This window comes from Alnus glutinosa, chromosome 12 (genome assembly GCF_958979055.1).
Source record: "Alnus glutinosa chromosome 12, dhAlnGlut1.1, whole genome shotgun sequence".
Lineage (NCBI taxonomy): Eukaryota > Viridiplantae > Streptophyta > Magnoliopsida > Fagales > Betulaceae > Alnus > Alnus glutinosa.
This window is the reverse complement of record NC_084897.1, coordinates 23,589,859-23,607,475: the sequence shown is the minus strand read 5'-3', so window position 1 is coordinate 23,607,475 and position 17,617 is coordinate 23,589,859. Positions and strand designations below refer to the sequence as shown.

The following is a 17,617-nucleotide window of genomic DNA, read 5'->3' as shown; positions in this document are numbered from 1 at the left end:
AAGATTCAAAATGAATAGATAGTAGTATAGTGTAAAGCCCCGACCAATAATTCCCTTGCCATTGGACCCTTGTTCTCCTCCTTTGAATCTTGGATAAGGTTTACCAGCACAAATCTTCGACTCTGGCGGCTTAATTTGAACCAGCCCAAATCATCTTCTATTTGGAGAATTTACTCACTTTTGGATTTAGATCATAATATGTTTGAGAAGAATTTTAAGCCCTAATGCCCATGACTGTATATCGCAGCTCTCTTTTTGCGAGAGAAGATTATGTCAATTCACAGAGCGGATGGCACAAACAAGCAACTAAGGTAAGCTCAGAGTTCAATCGGCAGCTAAAAAGTTAAAAGCATGCATATGTCAAACAGTCAGAAAACAACAAAAACAAATAGCTCTAGAGCCAAACAGATAGATAACTGTATCGCAGTTCTCTTCTACCAATTCAAATCACAAAAGCCAACTATATCTGCTCTGTTATTTGCACCTCTGCAGCTTGTTTCTCCAATTTTGGGAGTTCATGGTACCAAAACCATGAGAAATAGTCAAAACCCCGCAAGGCACCCAGAGAACTACGGCTGTTATTCATAAAAAGACTTATTTAGTGTCTCATTGAAGTAAAGACAAATAGAAAACAACATGTCAGAAACAACTAAGAAGTAATAACTTTCAGATTCTCATTCCCTCAGTTATAACGAATTCACCAAGCATCTAATAAACATATTGCTCACCTAGTTATGTTTAGGGAATATATCGAAGCACCACAGAAGGTTTCCTCCGTGCATGTCACTAGCTCCATGCCAACAAGGGCATTTCTAGGAGATATACAGCATATCCCATAACGAAACTAATTAATCATTATTATGCCTCATATTTAATGTGGCTAACAAGATCGCTATATTTCATCGGTTTCGCACATGAAATACAAGCAAACATGAAATATTTCAAACCATTCTGACATAATCACCAGAAACTTCATAAAAAACAATTTGACTACTAAAGCAAGAAAACTTATTTTCTTAGTTGAACCAAATGACAACAATATTGAGCTTTTATACATAGCAGGATTAAAAGGAGTTTCAATCTCAGTTAATCGAAATGAAAAAACACGATTCTTGAAACTGAACCTTAGGAAGTTGGAAGGGAACAGAAACTGGTGATAGCTTTAAATTAAGACAGCAAAACAGGCACTAAGAACATAATAAATTCTACTTACAAAAAAAAAAAAAAAAAAAAAAAAAAAAAAAAGAACATAATAAATTCAAGAAATGAGAAAACACCTACACAATAAGATAACAAAAAGGGAATAGGTTAAGAGATTTTGGACTAAAAAAGACATGGTGACATAAAAATCTACCAGCAAGTTGGATAGATATTACTGAGGCAAAATACGAGAGGAGGTCGGAGTGGTGACAGAAGAAAAACACAGTATGGTGCTTAAAAAGACTGTCAAATTAAACATTTAATGAGATTAACTGTGTGCTACGCAGCTGCACGGGCAGGAAAAAGAATCCTGTGAAACCATTCTGGCCTTTAAGCAGTTATTTCTTCTGATGATAAAGATGACGGGTTTTGCCTCATTGCAATTATTGGAAACACAAAAACACTTAGGGGGCAGGGTAAGTGATCATGTCAAATAGATGTGTTTCCCTCTTCGTTCAGAAGCATTTAATCCATAGAGTTGAGAATGGTGCTGAAGGAGGTGACTATATCAATGCTTACCTTCATTAGTAGTTTCTCAAATTCAATTATAGTAATTATGTACATTTTCTTGAATCTCATCGACAAAGTGTCCTGGTATAAAATACATTTGTACTAGATATGTCTCCTTTTAAGAAAGATTTGATAAAGGGCTTTGATTTTCCAAGGTACTAAAGTGAGTTAGCTGGATAAATTTTTTTTTTTTTTTTTGATAAGTAAGTTAGCTGGATAAAATGAACTAGTAAATCTAAAGTCAACATATCTGAGTAAGGGAGAAAATCTTATTGATAAGGGACATGGTACAGAACAAGTGGAGGGTCCGGGAATTAGAAAGAGCCCACAAAAACTTTTAAAGGTGGGGAGTAAGAAAATATTCAATTATGATAAGGTGGAGAAGGATAAATGAGTTTCCTAAAATGAAAGCAAATGCTAACAGGTCAGCTGCATAAGCAGCATAATAACTTGAATTGCAAGAAATAGCCTTTTTTACATTTTTCATATACCTTGAAAGAAAAAACACTTTATATGGTTTATGGGAAAAAATTAGCAATTACTGACTTCCCAGTCACGCAACATAATTTTTTTCATAAGTAATGAAATCCAAATATTAATGCTATTGCTTTTTAAAAGGCCCTAAACTACTATTTCTATGAGAACACTACAAAATCTTCCTTTTTTGCTCTGGTGGTACTGTTCTATAGGTAATGAGCATGCATGAAGAGTGATATTTGCAGGTTTAACAGATGAGTCAGAGTTGTTTGTAGATTACAAGACAATCTTTCCACGTCCATGGTTTCAAATAACATATACAAATTCTGCAACCACACTCATTTCACAGAACTAACAACTACTTCACGAAAAAAAGAAAAAAAGAAAAGAAAAGGGCAGATGAACCTGACACAAGAAATTGTAATATGTAGGACAATATAAACATCTTACAAACAATTAGAATGGATTAAAGAAAGCAAACCATACCTCTTCATTTAGAAAGCAGTGCACAAGTGAACCCATCGCAAACAAGTTGGTTAATTGCATCCCTGAACTTGGTGTAATCCTCGACTTTGTTGTAGACTTGATATGAAATTCGTGCATACCCAGTAGTCACCCCAACCTCCTCATCTTTTGGTGCCCGGTAATATATCGGTACTTCCACACCGAAATTACCCCTCAGATGTGTCCTCAACTTCAAAGTATCCAAATCACTTGAGATACCCAAAGAAGCCGGCAGCCCAACCATGATCATGCTCGCGCACATCTCCGGAGGACACCCGAGATTCGTCCCCCACGCCTTGGCCAACATCTGCCCCATCTCCACAACGTTATCATGATTCCTCTTCTTGATCCCATCAATACCGCCTTCGAACCTCTTCACAAACTCCAAAACCTTTGGAACCACCAACTGAGAACTATAGTCCCTAGTCCCAATCCAAGCACTTTCCACGGCTAACCCATTTCCATACTCATGGGACACAACGGGATGATGCAAGTCTAAGCAACTGGGTGACCTCCTAGAGTACAAAAACGCAACGGAAGGCGGGCAAAAGAACCACTTGTGCAAATTGCTCGTATAGAAATCAGCCCCAATGTCTTGCATATCAACATCAGTGCACCCAATACCATGGGCTGCGTCCACAAACACCTGGTCCACACCTTCCTCCCTACAAATCCCAACCAATTCCTTGATAGGAATCACCACGGAAGGCATGGAAGTGATGTGATCAATCACAGCCAACCTAACTCTCCTCCTCCCATTCTCTTTCCCTCTCTCTAAGGCCTTCCTAAACTCATGGACAATCTCATCAGTGGAATTCACAGGAAAAGGCAACTGTACCTCGATGACGCAGCCGCCTGCGCGGGTCACGTAGGCCTCGATGGACTTCTTGACGGCGCCGTAGGCGTAGTGGAGCATGATGGCGACGTCGCCCTTGTCGAAGTGGCCCTCGGCGAAGGCCCAGGCGACGCGCTGGAGGACGATGGCGGCGGCGGTGGTGGCGTTGTCGACGATGGAGACCTCGTCGACGTGGTGGGCGTTGATGAGCTGTTTGATGAAAGTCCTGGACTCGAGAATGCCAGGCTTGAGGTTGTTAAAGTAGAAGTGGTCGGGCTGGCGGAGGTAGTCGAGCTGGAGGAGCTGCTGGGCCTCGATTATGGAGGCCGGACAGCAGCCGAAGCTGCCGTTGTTGATGCGGGCGATAGCGGGGTCGTGGTGGGAGAATTCTGATTGGATTTCTGAGAGGGTGATGAAGGAAGAGGGAGAAGAGAGTTTGGGTTTTTTGGCGAGGTGGGTATTGGAATTGGTGTCGGTCTCACCGTTGAGGTGGTTGTCGTGAGTGGCCATGGTGTGGGGTTAGGGTTTGGAGGGGGGGGGGTGTGGCCAACTAGCTCTGCCTGTGAATGAAGAGAAAGAAACAGGGCAAAGGGTCAGAAGTGATAGGGAGCCAGGAGAGAGAAAAATAAGTGGGGATGGGGACAAGTGGGGAGCCATGGGAGCTCCTCCCATTAACTGAATACCGAATAAACTACTCATCTCCCACCATATTTTTACATATACTTTAGTTTTTGCCCCCCTCTCTCTCTCTCTCACACGTGACATGCACGTGTACTTGGGCATGTCAAAGGTATTACTAGGTCAATGTTTAATTGCGATTTTTTTATTTTATTTTTTATTATTATTTTTAAACAACTTTCTGTTTTTTCTGGTTTTTTAAGAGTTTCGTAATATTAGATAGAATATGATTCTTTTATCTTATAATGATTAATTCTTACCTTAATTATATCTTTTTCACATATTTAATTGTGTTAAGATAACACACAAATGTAATTGAATCTATTTGTACCTAAATAAGATGGGCTTTTCAATCTATGCCCATCCCTTCCATATTTAAATTAGTTACTCATAAAAAATTAAAAAAAATTAAAAAAAAAAGAAAAAGAAAAAAGAAAAAAGCTTGTACTACGTGTCTTCCCAATAACGAAATAACTCAAAAAATAAATATTCTCAAAAATCTTTTGGTCACTTTACAATGTTAATGAACTTTTTCAGTGTTCGTACTTTTGTTTGGGTGTTTGGCCACCCCTAACTATACTTTTTAGGGTGGTTGGAGGCTATGTCGACCCGAAGGAGTGGGTACAATTTTGGTTGAAATTTGATTCCATTCCAGTATCTTATCATGTTGCACCAAACTATACGAAGGGTTTTATTCATGTGTTGTCGCCAAACGAATTAATAGAAATGATCATTTCATTTCAACTTCTTATATTTTTGGTAATACCCATTTTTATTCGCAAGTAATCATCATTCCAATATATCAAATGTGCCCTTATTTTTGGTGGGTCAATGGGTTTTCATGTGAGACTATAATATGACTTGGGTTTATGTTGATACACATTGCGATAAGTCCAAAAAAGCTTAATTATGTATTCAATTCTTTTAGACTCTAGTAGATTAGTGAGTTAGTTGATGAAAAGAATTAAAATGAGTTGAATATATGACGTTAGATGTGTGGGAACACTAAGTGCCCGCCCAATTGACCCTAGGAAAAACATAAGCCCAAGCTCGAGAAGGTTAAGTTTGGTTTGTGACAGCCGATGAGCCGGATGTTTGCTACACAAACAGCAACAAGAGGAAATCGTAGAAAATCTCCTCTTACTGCTTCATTCTAATTGTCCCATTATTGTTAGTAGAATAATAGGCAACACCCACAACCTCTCAATTGGCAATTTGGCACACACTCATACACAACAACGGATAATGGCTATCACCTGACAAGAGGCAAAAAAACTCAACGCCACAATCAGTCAAAGTCATACACCCTTTAACAAGCGAAGCTTGGCCAAGGGCATGCCCTGCTAAAAGACACGCATTAGACCCTATGCCCGATCAAGGTCACATCTTATCACCCAGTGACACCTGTCCAACCCCATACGATGCCCGTAAACCTACCGTACAAAGGAAGTCATGCCACCCATGCAAGTAATACATAACTATATTCCCCTTATCCTTACTAACTTAAGCATCGAAGCCACTCCACCAACGCTCCCATAAGTCTCCAATCTTATCATATTTCTCTTTCACATATGGTCGTGCAATCCACTATACCATCAATATGGATATTGTCATATTGAGGATGAAGTGTGTTTTTGGTGCTTTGTTTAGTGGCTTATAAACTAAAGGATGCGAAATTGAAGAAAACCAGTAAGGTGACTTTGACTCCATTTGCTTGCAACGTGACATTAATGGCCCATCTGCCTGTGAAGAGTCATGCATGTCTTCAATGGAGAATCTCTCATTAGAATTGATTGTGACGGTTTTGTTCATTACTAAAAGCATCCAATATAACACTAGATGACATTCGTATCAAATAAGAATCCATGTTCCCATTATGACATTTGACAAAACAAAACCCGAAAAAATAAAATAAATAAATAAATAAAAATTTAAAAAAAAAAAAAAAAAAAAAAAAAAAAAAAAAGAAGGAAAAAAAGAAAAGGGAAAGATGTTTACTCCACTAGGCCTTTAACCAATAGAATGTATGTTGGTTCATTGTTGCAAGGAAGAGACAAGAACCGGTGGAGGATTTAAAAGCAAATGAAAATGGTGGTCCAAACACATGTAATACAAGGCAACCAAATCCTATTTTATGTGTTAAAAAATTCCATAAATGAAGGATGATGTTTATTTTAGTTGTGGCCTTTTGATGTTGACCCCGTCCGCATATATACTTTGGCATTAAGCCAATCTATTTTTTCTCATTCTACCCGTCACTTTTGCCATTGGCATATCATTTGGCTTTTTCAAACGTCCACACGAGAAAGTGGACAGGTAAAAGGTTACATCTAGGTTGGTCACTTGGTCCCATTTCTCATTTTATGGATGAAATTTGGGACAATGATATAGATGGCAGTGATTATGTCTAAAAAGAAAAACTATAACAACCAGGAAAAAAAAAAAAATAGAGGAAGATAATTTTTAACGTCTTAAGATTGGGCCATAACTGGGATTGAAGATTCTTTGTACAAACTAGGAAGGCCGAATTGGGATCTTCAACAAATTGAGCACAAAATGTGAGAGAGTCCATGTAGAGTCATGCCCCAACAAATACACATTTGTTATCCATATTGCTAGCAATCTGGACAGAAAAATTGTTAAGAATCCCTATCAACTTTCTTCCCCAGGACCGCATCTTCTCTCAAATATACATTGCGTGGAACGTTACTTTCCTGGTAAGAAACTCTGGAAAGAGGGAAACAATAACTTATGACAACGTTGATATCTCTATTTTTTTTATTTTTTTTTTTGAACGGGATCTGGAACTTTCATTGATAACAAGCCCAAAGGCAACTACAACAGCCCGAAGGCAAACAACCAGCCCAATAGCTACAAGCACACGCCCGTAGGCCCAAGATAGTGAGTAGAGATATAGAATTCCTAACCACTAAGCTAGGAACAAACCTAACTTAAAGTAGCTACCTAAGCAACAAACAAAAATTACATGAACAAACAATTGGGTCCTCTCTTTACACTGAAACACAACCCAACTAAAATGAGAAGGTCTGGTCTGGCTTACAAGCCACCTAAAATGCCCAAATAATTTACAGTCCATTACAAAGGTAAACTGTAAACAGAGACAAGGATATCTCTATTTATTACAAAAGGGTGTTTCTAATTCTCTCATCCACTACCCTAAAGTTTTTTTAGCAAGGCGGAAAGCACAACAAAATGTTTGTTTGTCACGTTTTGTGTATGCAATTGTTAAATCTGAGCAATCGCTGCTTCAAGGCCATGATAGAGGATGCAGTGTGCAAAACAACCTTTGGCTAGTAGTTCTTGACTTGAAGAGGGGTGAAGTGTGCAAGATTTAAAGTCAAGTGATCATTCAGGAAACAGTTGCCATAGTGATTGTGTTCTTAGGGGATTTTTTTTTCTTTTTCTAATAACAGAAGCCAACGGTGAATAATATGCATAAAGAAATTGTACGGGGTTATACTAAATTAAAGACAACAACTTTCTCATGTAAGACAAACATTTTAGAAACCTGCTTATAATGTAATTAACAGATGCACTTCTAGGCAAACAGCATAGCATGCCATGAATTTATATCTTGGTAGCTTATCTTGGGAACGGGTAATAAGATTGGTCCTGCATAAAAGACTCAGAAAATAGATTAAGACAAGCTTTAACCTTCATGAACAACCTACCACTACTTTCCCTTGTCATAAGCAGCTATGTTTTGGGGTTCACATTCAGGACTAAATAAGCGAACGAGTAAAGCAGAGGTTGAGCTAACAGATACTGCTCCACAAGCTGCCCACCTAAGACTCCTTGGAACCGTAATTCTGGGACCTGCATGAGCATAAAAAAACAAATATTGTGATTTTTATCAAACATTACAAGAGAGAAGAAGGAAATGAAAAGCATAAGAAAGTCCCTTTCAAATGCATTTGACCTTAAAAGTTACTGTAGACCATATTGGACTAATCTTGTTAGATGGAATTTTATAGTAAGAGTAATCCAGACTCGTTGCCTCATTGCAAAATCATAAATGGTCCCTTGAGTTATAAACATCTCTCCAAAAGCAAGATAATACGTTCACATCATTTGTAATTTCTTTTGTTGTGAGGTATTCAGTTTTGAACTACCTTTTATGCAAAGGTTAGAGAATCCATACCAAAATTGAACATGAGTAAACAGGTTATCCACCTAGATTGCCAATTGAAGACCAATCACTAATGAAACTATCAAACTTAGTGGAGACCAGATATTGAAAAAGAGCAGTATTAGCATTTCATGCAACAAAAATAATAGCCACTCATATTTTCCCCCTAGGTAGAGGACAAGAATCATGTTAGACAACATAATAGGGCATTCAAGATCAACGAACAAAGTATAAATAAACAAGTAGAAAAAACCCAGCAGAAAATGTAGGACAGACCATAGTGCAATCTACAAAGAATCCAAAATGCTAATCCTCCTCCAACGGTAAAAATCCCAGCCGTCTGTCTAGTCAATCTGGAACATGGTTTTGAATCCGACCGCATTAGCTCACCATCAGAAAACCCAAAGAACCGCCTCAATGCCATCTAGCACTTTCCTGATGCAAACCAAAGCTTATATCACACCAACAACATGCCCAAACTTCAATTTGAATTCTTTTAAGACGGAAAGGGAAACTGACACAAACCCAGATGAAAGTACACTAAAGGGTCATATTATGTATTTATGTGCAATTAAATATCAACTTAGCTGAATATGTTCCTCATTATTGATTCTTCTACTTATTCACAAACACACACAGTGTCATAAATTGGGAAAACTTGTAATATTCAATGGTTTACAAGCATAGTCCAAGAATAACAACCATCGGAAACACCGAAAAATAAACGTTTTTTTGATTTTAAGTTCGAGTAAAAATCTATTCTTCAATTTTACGCACTGCGGCATTTTCTCAAACATTTGGATGGCAACCTCAGTTTCACAGCTTCATTCCCGTAATAAATTTCGAACAAAATTCAAAATTGCACGAGTAGAAACAAACTAGTAAAGATAGAATAGAAACTTTTATACCTTGTTGGGCTATGATCGATTCTGTGGATGACTGTATAGCCTTTATACCTAGTTACAGATTTGAGTTCTCAGTATAGGAATGGGAAGTTGTATGCCAGTGGGTACAGGGCGGTTGGTCGGGTCAAAGACTATCCGACTTGAAGAAGGTTCGTCTTTAGTAGCGAGGCTGCAAATAGGCCTATTTATGGGCCAGGCCTGATTTCACAAGTTACTTGACCACCTGCCAATTCAATTAGGCCAATCCAAATTCAACACGATCAAGTTAAAGGGGTATATTAACCGAGACGCCTAACTTTTTTAAAGATTTTTTCCTTTTTTTTTTTTTTTTTTTTTGAAGATTTTTTCCATTTCTTTTAAAAAAACTGTTTTTAAATTTTTTTTTTTTCCTTTTTTCTTTTCCTGGACGGCTGGATGAGAAGATTTTTTTGTCCTCCCAATTTTTTGATGGTGAAAATAAATATGCAGAATCATAAACCCCATACCCAGAAACACAAAACTAAATCTTATGATTGCTAAATGCTAATTCTCCGATATATGGTGTCGTAAATCCTAGCAATATTTAGTTAAAATAAAGTGAAAAATAAAAAATAAAATTAACGCTAACAATATGTATTGTTTAAAATAAAGTGAAACTAGAAATAATAATATTTCTTTGCAAAAGAGAAAACCTCAGCAAAGAGGGATTGCTTCATAGTCGCAATCTGTTGCTGCAAGCCGCAAGGGATTGATCTCTATTTCTTAGATACTAAGAGGCAAGCCGAAAAGGAATTAAACAAATCGACTTGAATAACGCAGTGGCAAACTGAAATAGACTCGCTATCGCTCTCTGGAGACAGCTATTACAATCCAATTCCAACAGATCCGGCGTGCACTAGACTTTCTTTTTTAAATAAATAAACAATTGACCCGCCAACCCGCAAGTTAACAGGTAATGGGTTTTATATATATATATATATATATATATATATATATATATATATATATATATATATAAAGATGGGTCTTTCCCAATAACAGGAGTGTAATGGTTATCTAGTCGTTCATCATATATACTTCCTAAATGCCACGGGGACGATCATACAACCTTGTGGATATCACTCTTATTGTCCATTTCTCCCATTTCCAAAAGAAACAAAGCAATTGAAAAATTGTCCGTTTGTTTTCTTTCTTTCTTTCTTTCTATTTTTTAGAATGCAAAGCAAAAAAAAAAAAAAAAAAAAAAAAAGAGCTATATTTTTTTATAGCAATTCAAAGCAGGTCCTTTTCCACAGGCCCAGTAGAAATTCTTGTTGGGGAGGAAACAAGTGGGAAAGCTGGCTAGTTGGTTGTTGCGGGCGAATGTTGTGGGTATAACGGAAGGCACTCAAAAAATTATTTATAGCTTTGATCCTACTTTTGAGGGAGCTATAGAGATTAAGAGGTAACTATTGAGACATATGAAGACAACGTACAATAGCTATTTTGAATTCCATTTGTAACTCTTGTGCATTACTCTCATAATTCTCATGTGTTACATATTGATTAATCCTGTCAAAGCTTTGGCGGAATCCCCTTCTTTATGGACCAAACATCTTCCAGATGTTTGAAAAATAAACTGGGATGCTGCAATTTCAAAGGAGACGGATAGAATGGGGGTGGGGGTGGTTATTAGGGATGCTACTGGTTGGGTTTTGGCAGCCAGGACGAAAGTGACTCTCTACATCACCGATCCTACCTCAGCAGAAGCTCTAGCGGCGTGGGAAGCTGTGGTTCTTGCCCGTGAGGTGGGGGGAAGTCGGATTTTACTGGAGGGAGATTCTTCGGTTACAGTTTCTGCTTTGAGTGTAAGGGAGCTTAGCCTCCGAGCCTATGGCCAAATTTTGAATGACACCAAAAGTATGTTCTCTCAATTCTTGTCGGTGGAGGTGCAACATGTTCGCAGGAGTGCAAATCAGGTAGCTCATGTTTTGGCTAAATATGCTATTTCTCAACTGCTAAACAACACTGGATAGATGAATGTCCTAATATTATCCAAAATGCTGTTGTAGTAGATTATGAATGTACAACCTGATTATGCTTTTATAATTTACACTGATTTAAAAAATAAAAAATAAAAAAAAAAAAAAAGAAAGAAAAAAAAGGGTGGAACTAGCCATGGGCCAAGGGGGCTTGCCCCCCAAGCCCCATGGATTTTCCAAAAAAAAAAAATGTAAAAAATAAATAAAAATTTATCCCTTTTTTTTTTTATAGTTTTGGCTCCCAATTTTTTTTTTTTTCAATTTGGCCCTCCTCCAAATTGTAAACTCTGGCTCTGCCCTTATTATATTCATAGCCTCATTCAACAATAAATATATCATTTTATTGTACGGTTTCTATTAAGTGAAAAAAGAAGAAAGATCTCGTAAAAAAAAATGGTTTTACTTTATAAACGTAAGTTAATTTTTTTATGTCTCTTTATTATTTTCATCTCATCCTTCAACCATATGATTTAATAGTAACTAAACAAGTAGAAGAGAGGAAGTGATGTGGGAAAAAGTATTAAGATTATAATTTTTTGTGCCCAAGATTTGGATCTGGAAGCTCCTACAAACCAAAAGAGCTCTAAAGAAAAGAGCAAGAAGAGGTGAGACGGAGGAGATTTGCCGCAAGAGCCAAAAGGGACATCAACACGTATAGCCCATGCGCGTCACAGCGGCATGTAGGGTGCACGCGCGGGGGCGAAGACTAGTCGATAGTGGAGCCGGAACCGGTAAACGTAGAGGAGATCGAGGCGCACAGATGGTAGAGACGGAGAAGACTAAAGAAGAAGGAGATCATGTCCTAATTTCCAAGAGTACAATCATTATTCGACAACTTCTCTCAAAGAATTTCTCTTTCAATTTCACAGCGAGGAGAGGAGAGGAGCTACATTTGAATGCCACCCTGGTCCCTGTTCCTCTTTTGTCCAAATTAATCTTCACATCTACTGGAAACTTCTACGTAAATTCGGTTGTCAGTATAGTACTATTGCTTCGCCACATACACCAAACCCTACAACAAAATAAACAAGGTTATCCCTGTTTTAAACCCTAAAACAGTTTTTCTCCGAACCGTGGACGCATGAAATTCTTCTCATTCAGTTTATTAAATTAATATCTGTTCACAATATTTGTTATTTTAGAAAAATGATTATTGGACATTTATTATACAATTTTTTTCCAAGTTAATCATTGAGTCAGTCCAATTGTACAAGAACCCACGTGTGAGTCATTTAATGGTTGATTTAGAAAAAAAAATGTATAAAAAATGTGTATATAACATGTCTCGTGATTTTAACGTGTATTTTAAGAAAAAGTACATATAACTTTTTCAAATTATCGTCTCGTTGTTAGTGTCCCTCTCCAAATTATAAATTGTCTCAATGTTTCCCATAAACTATAAAAAAATGTCAGTCTCTCTAAAAACAAAAATACCCTTCATAAAATTATTAATTTTTTTTTTTTTAAAAAAAAAAAACTAAAAAAAGTATAAAAAAATATCTAAATAACAAAAAATATACAAGAGTTTTAGGTTTTTTTTTTTCGAATTTATAAGAACATTTTTGTTTTATTGAAAAAAATTTAGGGTCATTTTTGCCTTTTTGTTGGTCTTATAGAATTTTTTGAAAACTTGAGAGGGAAAATTGATACAATTAATAATTTAGAAATGATATTAACAATTAAATAATAATTTAAGAAAATATGTATACTTTTTCCAACGTTTTATTTGAATGGGAACTTTGCCCCTACCCCAAACTGACATTCACAATCAAAATAGAAATAATATTGAAAAAAAAAATGAAAAGAAAAGAAAAGAAAAGAAATAATATTATGTATATATATATTGCACATGATCCATGATCTTCAAGAATATATCCGCCGCATTAATGGGTATAGTCCCAACTTTGGGACAATTGCAAGAAGGTTGTTATCAGGAAGCAAAGCCTTGCTAGACAAGTAGCCGTACGTTTGTCATGAAGATTTTTTTTTTTGAACAGTCATGAAGATATTTATGGTTGTCGTTGAAGATAAAAAATTGAGGCTTGAAGCCTGAAGGCTCACCAATATATGCCGATAGAGTGCCTAGAAAATACTCACAGTGCTTCTTATCTCAGCTTTAGGCTTTAGCAGCAGCATCTTTACTTCCTTCAAGCTTAGTAAGGTTTGACTTCTACCCTTTTGAATTCATCAACAACAGAAACATATGGGCAAAGTGATTATAAAATGATCTTTTATATGTTCTGGGAGATATTTTTCTGACCTTTTTTCTTTCTTTCTTTCTTTTCCACTCGTGATAGAATTTTCGCAGGCTTGGGTTGGGTATATCTTTAGTTGTTTTAGTACCCAATATTATCTTCATGGTTTGATGATCCTCAATCACAGGCTCACAGCACTGTATTGATGCCCTTATTTCTAGAAATCAGATTTTGTTCCTCTTTTATGCCTTCGATCTAGTGACAAAACCAAGCTTTTGTTATTTCTAGAAAGCATCTGAGTCTATATGATGATTGTTTACTTGCTCTAAAATATAGTATCAAAGATTCAAAAAAGTAACTTTAAATGGTATTTTCTTATGGCAGGGATTTAACTGAACATGGGGCATAAGTATTTTTCTGTGGCTTTCTTTTTATGGGCTTTAACATGCTCACTTCTTCCTGCTTCTTCTGATGGCCTTGTGAGGATTGGTTTGAAGAAGCGCCGCCTGGACCTTCACAGTATCAATGCTGCCAGAATGGTAAGAGCAGAGGGTGTAATTGACATGCGTCGTTCGAATGAAGATATAGTACCTCTGAAGAACTATTTGGATGCTCAATATTTCGGAGAGATTGGAATTGGCACGCCCCCTCAGACATTCACAGTCATATTTGATACTGGCAGTTCCAATCTGTGGGTTCCATCATCAAAATGCTATTTTTCTGTGAGTTTTTTTGCTTGATCTTTTTCTGTCATCTTCCAGTAGCAACTAATACAGAAGATTATGTATTGACCCATAACAATTTTCAGATTGCTTGCTATTTCCATATTAGGTACAAGTCAAGTAAGTCCAGTACATACAAAAAGAATGGTAACTAATCAGTTTTGATTCTGCTTACAATTTTCAGACACAATTCCTAATATGAAATTGAAGATATTCTTGTTCTTGTTGACCCATTATCCAGGAACATCCTGCGAAATAAATTATGGGTCTGGATCGATTTCGGGTTTCTTCAGTGAAGACAATGTTGAAGTTGGGGATCTTGTTGTCAAGGATCAAGTTGGTTTTTCTTTATTTAACCTTTTGAAGTTTTTCTCGAACTGCTTTTTCTTATGGCTGCAGTATTGGCACACATGTAATCCTCTTTCTCTGTTCCTTTTTCAATTCAGGCTTTCATTGAGGCTACAAGAGAGGGCAGTTTCACATTTGTGTTAGCGAGGTTTGATGGAATACTAGGGCTTGGATTCCAGGAGATTTCGGTTGGGAATGCTGTGCCAGTGTGGTAAAGTTATGTAGATTTTGTTTCCTCAGAATAAAGAAGAGTGCATTTTGCTCTTTTCAAGATCTCTGGTGCCTTGGTTAGACTGATTCATGATTAGAAAACAGGTACAATATGGTGCAGCAAGGGCTTGTAAAGGAGGAGGTTTTCTCATTCTGGCTTAACCGTGATCCGGATGCAAAAGAGGGAGGTGAAATTGTCTTTGGCGGTGTTGATCATAAGCACTTCAAAGGAACTCATACTTATATTCCAGTCACTAAAAAGGGCTACTGGCAGGTAATGTTAGGAAAAGTTGTCCCTTTTCATGTGCTTGTTTCCCTGGAAATGATGAATTGTTTTTTTTCCAAAATTTCTTTTCTTTGATTTCAGTTTGAAATGGGAGATTTTCTAGTTGGGAACCATTCAACAGGTGACTTTGTAGCACCTTATTTATTTGAGCATTGACAATCTTTATATAAATAAGTACTTGAGGAGATACCTTTCCAATACATATCTATATGGTATATGCTTTGCTTAAAAAGCTGCAGGAAATTGGTGCTTAAACTTGCACAGAAAATTTCTCACTTTAGATTGGCTTTTTATATAAACAAACCAGAACTTGTTCCTGATCTCTGCTTTTGTAGTGTACATCTAAACCCCTTACTGCAGTATTGATAAATTCTGAAAATTAGTAACTTCACTTCAGGCATTTGCAAGGGGGGATGTGCTGCTATTGTGGATTCAGGAACGTCCTTACTTGCTGGTCCAACTGTATGTACTTCTATCTTCTGAAAATCACATTATTTTCAAAAGGACCTTCATCTTTCTTTTCTTTTCTTTTTTTTCAGCTTATAACATTTCCTAATGTTTTTTGTGAGTTACTTTTGGGATTAAATCCTTATTTACTGACTGGGATTTCCAGTCTATTGTGACTGAAATCAACCACGCTATTGGAGCTGAAGGAATTGTGAGCGCCGAATGTAAGGAAGTTGTAACTCATTATGGAGACTTAATTTGGGATCTCTTGATATCTGAGGTGGGTTGCTTTTATATTACCTACTTTTTTTACTCTATATTACATATAAGGGATTTGATTCTTACACTACATCATCACAACAACTGCACAACAACCCCTCACATGAAGGTGGGCACCAGTGTGTGGGGCCCACCCTCATGTGAGGGGTTGTTGTGCAGTTGTTGTATTGATGTTGTAAATCTAACATTTTCCTACATATAATAATGCTATTTAGTAGATTTGTGTACAATTGTTGTACAACTGGATGACGTGGCAGTAAAAATCTACCCTTGGATCAGCACTTTGTAAAAAAAAAAAAAAACCTAGTGCTGATCAGATGTCTAATTTTTACTGCCACGTCATCTAATTGTATGACAGTTTTACAGGAGTCTACAAAATAGAATTACTCATGTACATATCCAATTTTAGATCTCAACTTATTTATGTGATTTGCAGGTACGACCCGGCAAAATATGTTCACAGCTCGGTTTGTGTCTTTCTAATGGGGTAGAGCGTGTCAGGTCAGGGAGTTTATATTCTTCATTAGTTATTTCTTCTCAATATTTGCCTCTAGACTCCATATGACAATGCATGAAAACAATGCTTCCTAGTAAAGCAATTTCTTCTCAATATTTGCCTCTACATCCTTTTAGGAAATTCTTCCTAGTAAAGCAATTTCATGGAGGGTTTATCATGTGAAAACAATGCATGAAAATTGATAGCTTGAGAGGGCAAATATTCTGGAAATTTTCCCACAAATGTACCTTGATTTTCATTTCAATCGAGTTTGAATGGAAGGCTTCATATATTGCTGCAATTGGTATTCCACCCAAACAGTACATCTAACTGATAGTCAAACCCAATTCTATGCAGCTCTGGAATTGAAACAGTGGTTGAAAAGGAAAACAGGAAGGTATCATCGCCTGGGAATGATCTGTCGTGCGCGTTTTGTGAGATGGCTGTTATTTGGATCCAGAATCAACTAAGGGAAAAGGGAACAAAGGACCAAGTACTTAAATATGTGAATGAGGTGACTTTTTCTAAAACCACAGACACCAATAGAAGGCCAAACCAGCTATAAATTTGTAAGCAATGTTAAGTATTGGCTTTGATCTTTCACAGCTCTGTGAGAGCCTGCCAAGTCCATCGGGTGAATCAGTAATAGAATGTGATAGCATTTCAAACATGCCAGACATTGCATTCACCATTGGGAACAAATCTTTTGTCCTCACTCCAGAACAGGTTAGGCTTTGATATCACAGATTTTTTTTTTTTTTCCACGTACTTGATACATGGATGTTCTTGTTAGATCGATTTGTTGAGTTGTTTGCCTCATTCTTTACGTACTTGCCTGACTTTCAGTACATTCTGAGAACTGGAGACGGCATTGCTACTGTTTGCATCAGTGGATTTATGGCTATAGATATCGCTCCTCCACTGGGTCCTCTGTGGTATCTTATCCCAACCATTGCTGATGCTTATATATAACATATATGCCTTACATGCATGATTCATGCTCCTATAAGTTTCATCTCTCATACTTGCAGGATTCTTGGAGATGTATTTATGGGGGTTTACCACACAGTGTTTGACTTTGGTAATCTTCAGCTGGGTTTTGCTGAGGCTGCTTAGAGTTTGCATCTGTCGTGTTCTGGCGGCGGTGATCATACTTCCAAGAAATCTACATGTATCCTAGTTTGTGGTTAAATAATGTAATTTATGCAACTCCATAACGGTTAACAGATAATGATTATGAATATGTTGAGGTGCCTATGTATATATATTTGCAATGTAATACAAGTTATCCTGTACTATATACATGCTGAACAATTTTCCTTGGATATATTGAGGGATTCATATATCTAGCAAAAGTTTGGCCTTCACGTCTCAA

The 17,617-nt window shown here is 37.0% G+C and overlaps 3 protein-coding genes across 4 annotated transcripts; 1 reads left to right on the top strand and 2 right to left on the bottom strand.

The window, feature by feature from the left end:
- Positions 1–307: 307 nt before the first annotated feature.
- Positions 308–4,204, bottom strand: LOC133851405 (probable L-cysteine desulfhydrase, chloroplastic). Its single transcript, XM_062287819.1, has 2 exons — positions 2,674–4,204; positions 308–575 (listed from the first exon to the last, which is right to left on the bottom strand). Exon 1 carries the CDS (start codon positions 4,034–4,036, stop codon positions 2,678–2,680), a length of 1,359 nt encoding a protein of 452 aa, XP_062143803.1. The 5' UTR covers positions 4,037–4,204; the 3' UTR covers positions 308–575; positions 2,674–2,677.
- Positions 4,205–7,679: 3,475 nt separating this feature from the next.
- Positions 7,680–9,422, bottom strand: LOC133852055 (uncharacterized). Its single transcript, XM_062288725.1, has 3 exons — positions 9,263–9,422; positions 8,631–8,789; positions 7,680–8,041 (listed from the first exon to the last, which is right to left on the bottom strand). The coding sequence occupies exons 2-3, from the start codon at positions 8,776–8,778 to the stop codon at positions 7,899–7,901; spliced, it is 291 nt and encodes a 96-aa protein (XP_062144709.1). The 5' UTR covers positions 8,779–8,789; positions 9,263–9,422; the 3' UTR covers positions 7,680–7,898.
- Positions 9,423–13,258: 3,836 nt separating this feature from the next.
- Positions 13,259–17,617, top strand: LOC133851488 (aspartic proteinase-like). Of its 2 annotated transcripts, XM_062287928.1 has the most exons (14): positions 13,259–13,420; positions 13,839–14,176; positions 14,263–14,296; positions 14,418–14,512; positions 14,623–14,735; positions 14,840–15,008; positions 15,102–15,141; positions 15,418–15,482; positions 15,634–15,747; positions 16,183–16,247; positions 16,600–16,756; positions 16,849–16,968; positions 17,089–17,177; positions 17,274–17,617. In XM_062287928.1, exons 2-14 carry the CDS (start codon positions 13,853–13,855, stop codon positions 17,356–17,358), a joined length of 1,470 nt encoding a protein of 489 aa, XP_062143912.1. In that variant the 5' UTR covers positions 13,259–13,420; positions 13,839–13,852; the 3' UTR covers positions 17,359–17,617. The 2 variants fall into 2 exon arrangements, with proteins under 2 accessions (XP_062143912.1, XP_062143911.1); XM_062287927.1 differs by lacking the exon at positions 13,259–13,420 and having other exon boundaries at positions 13,832–14,176; positions 14,263–14,323.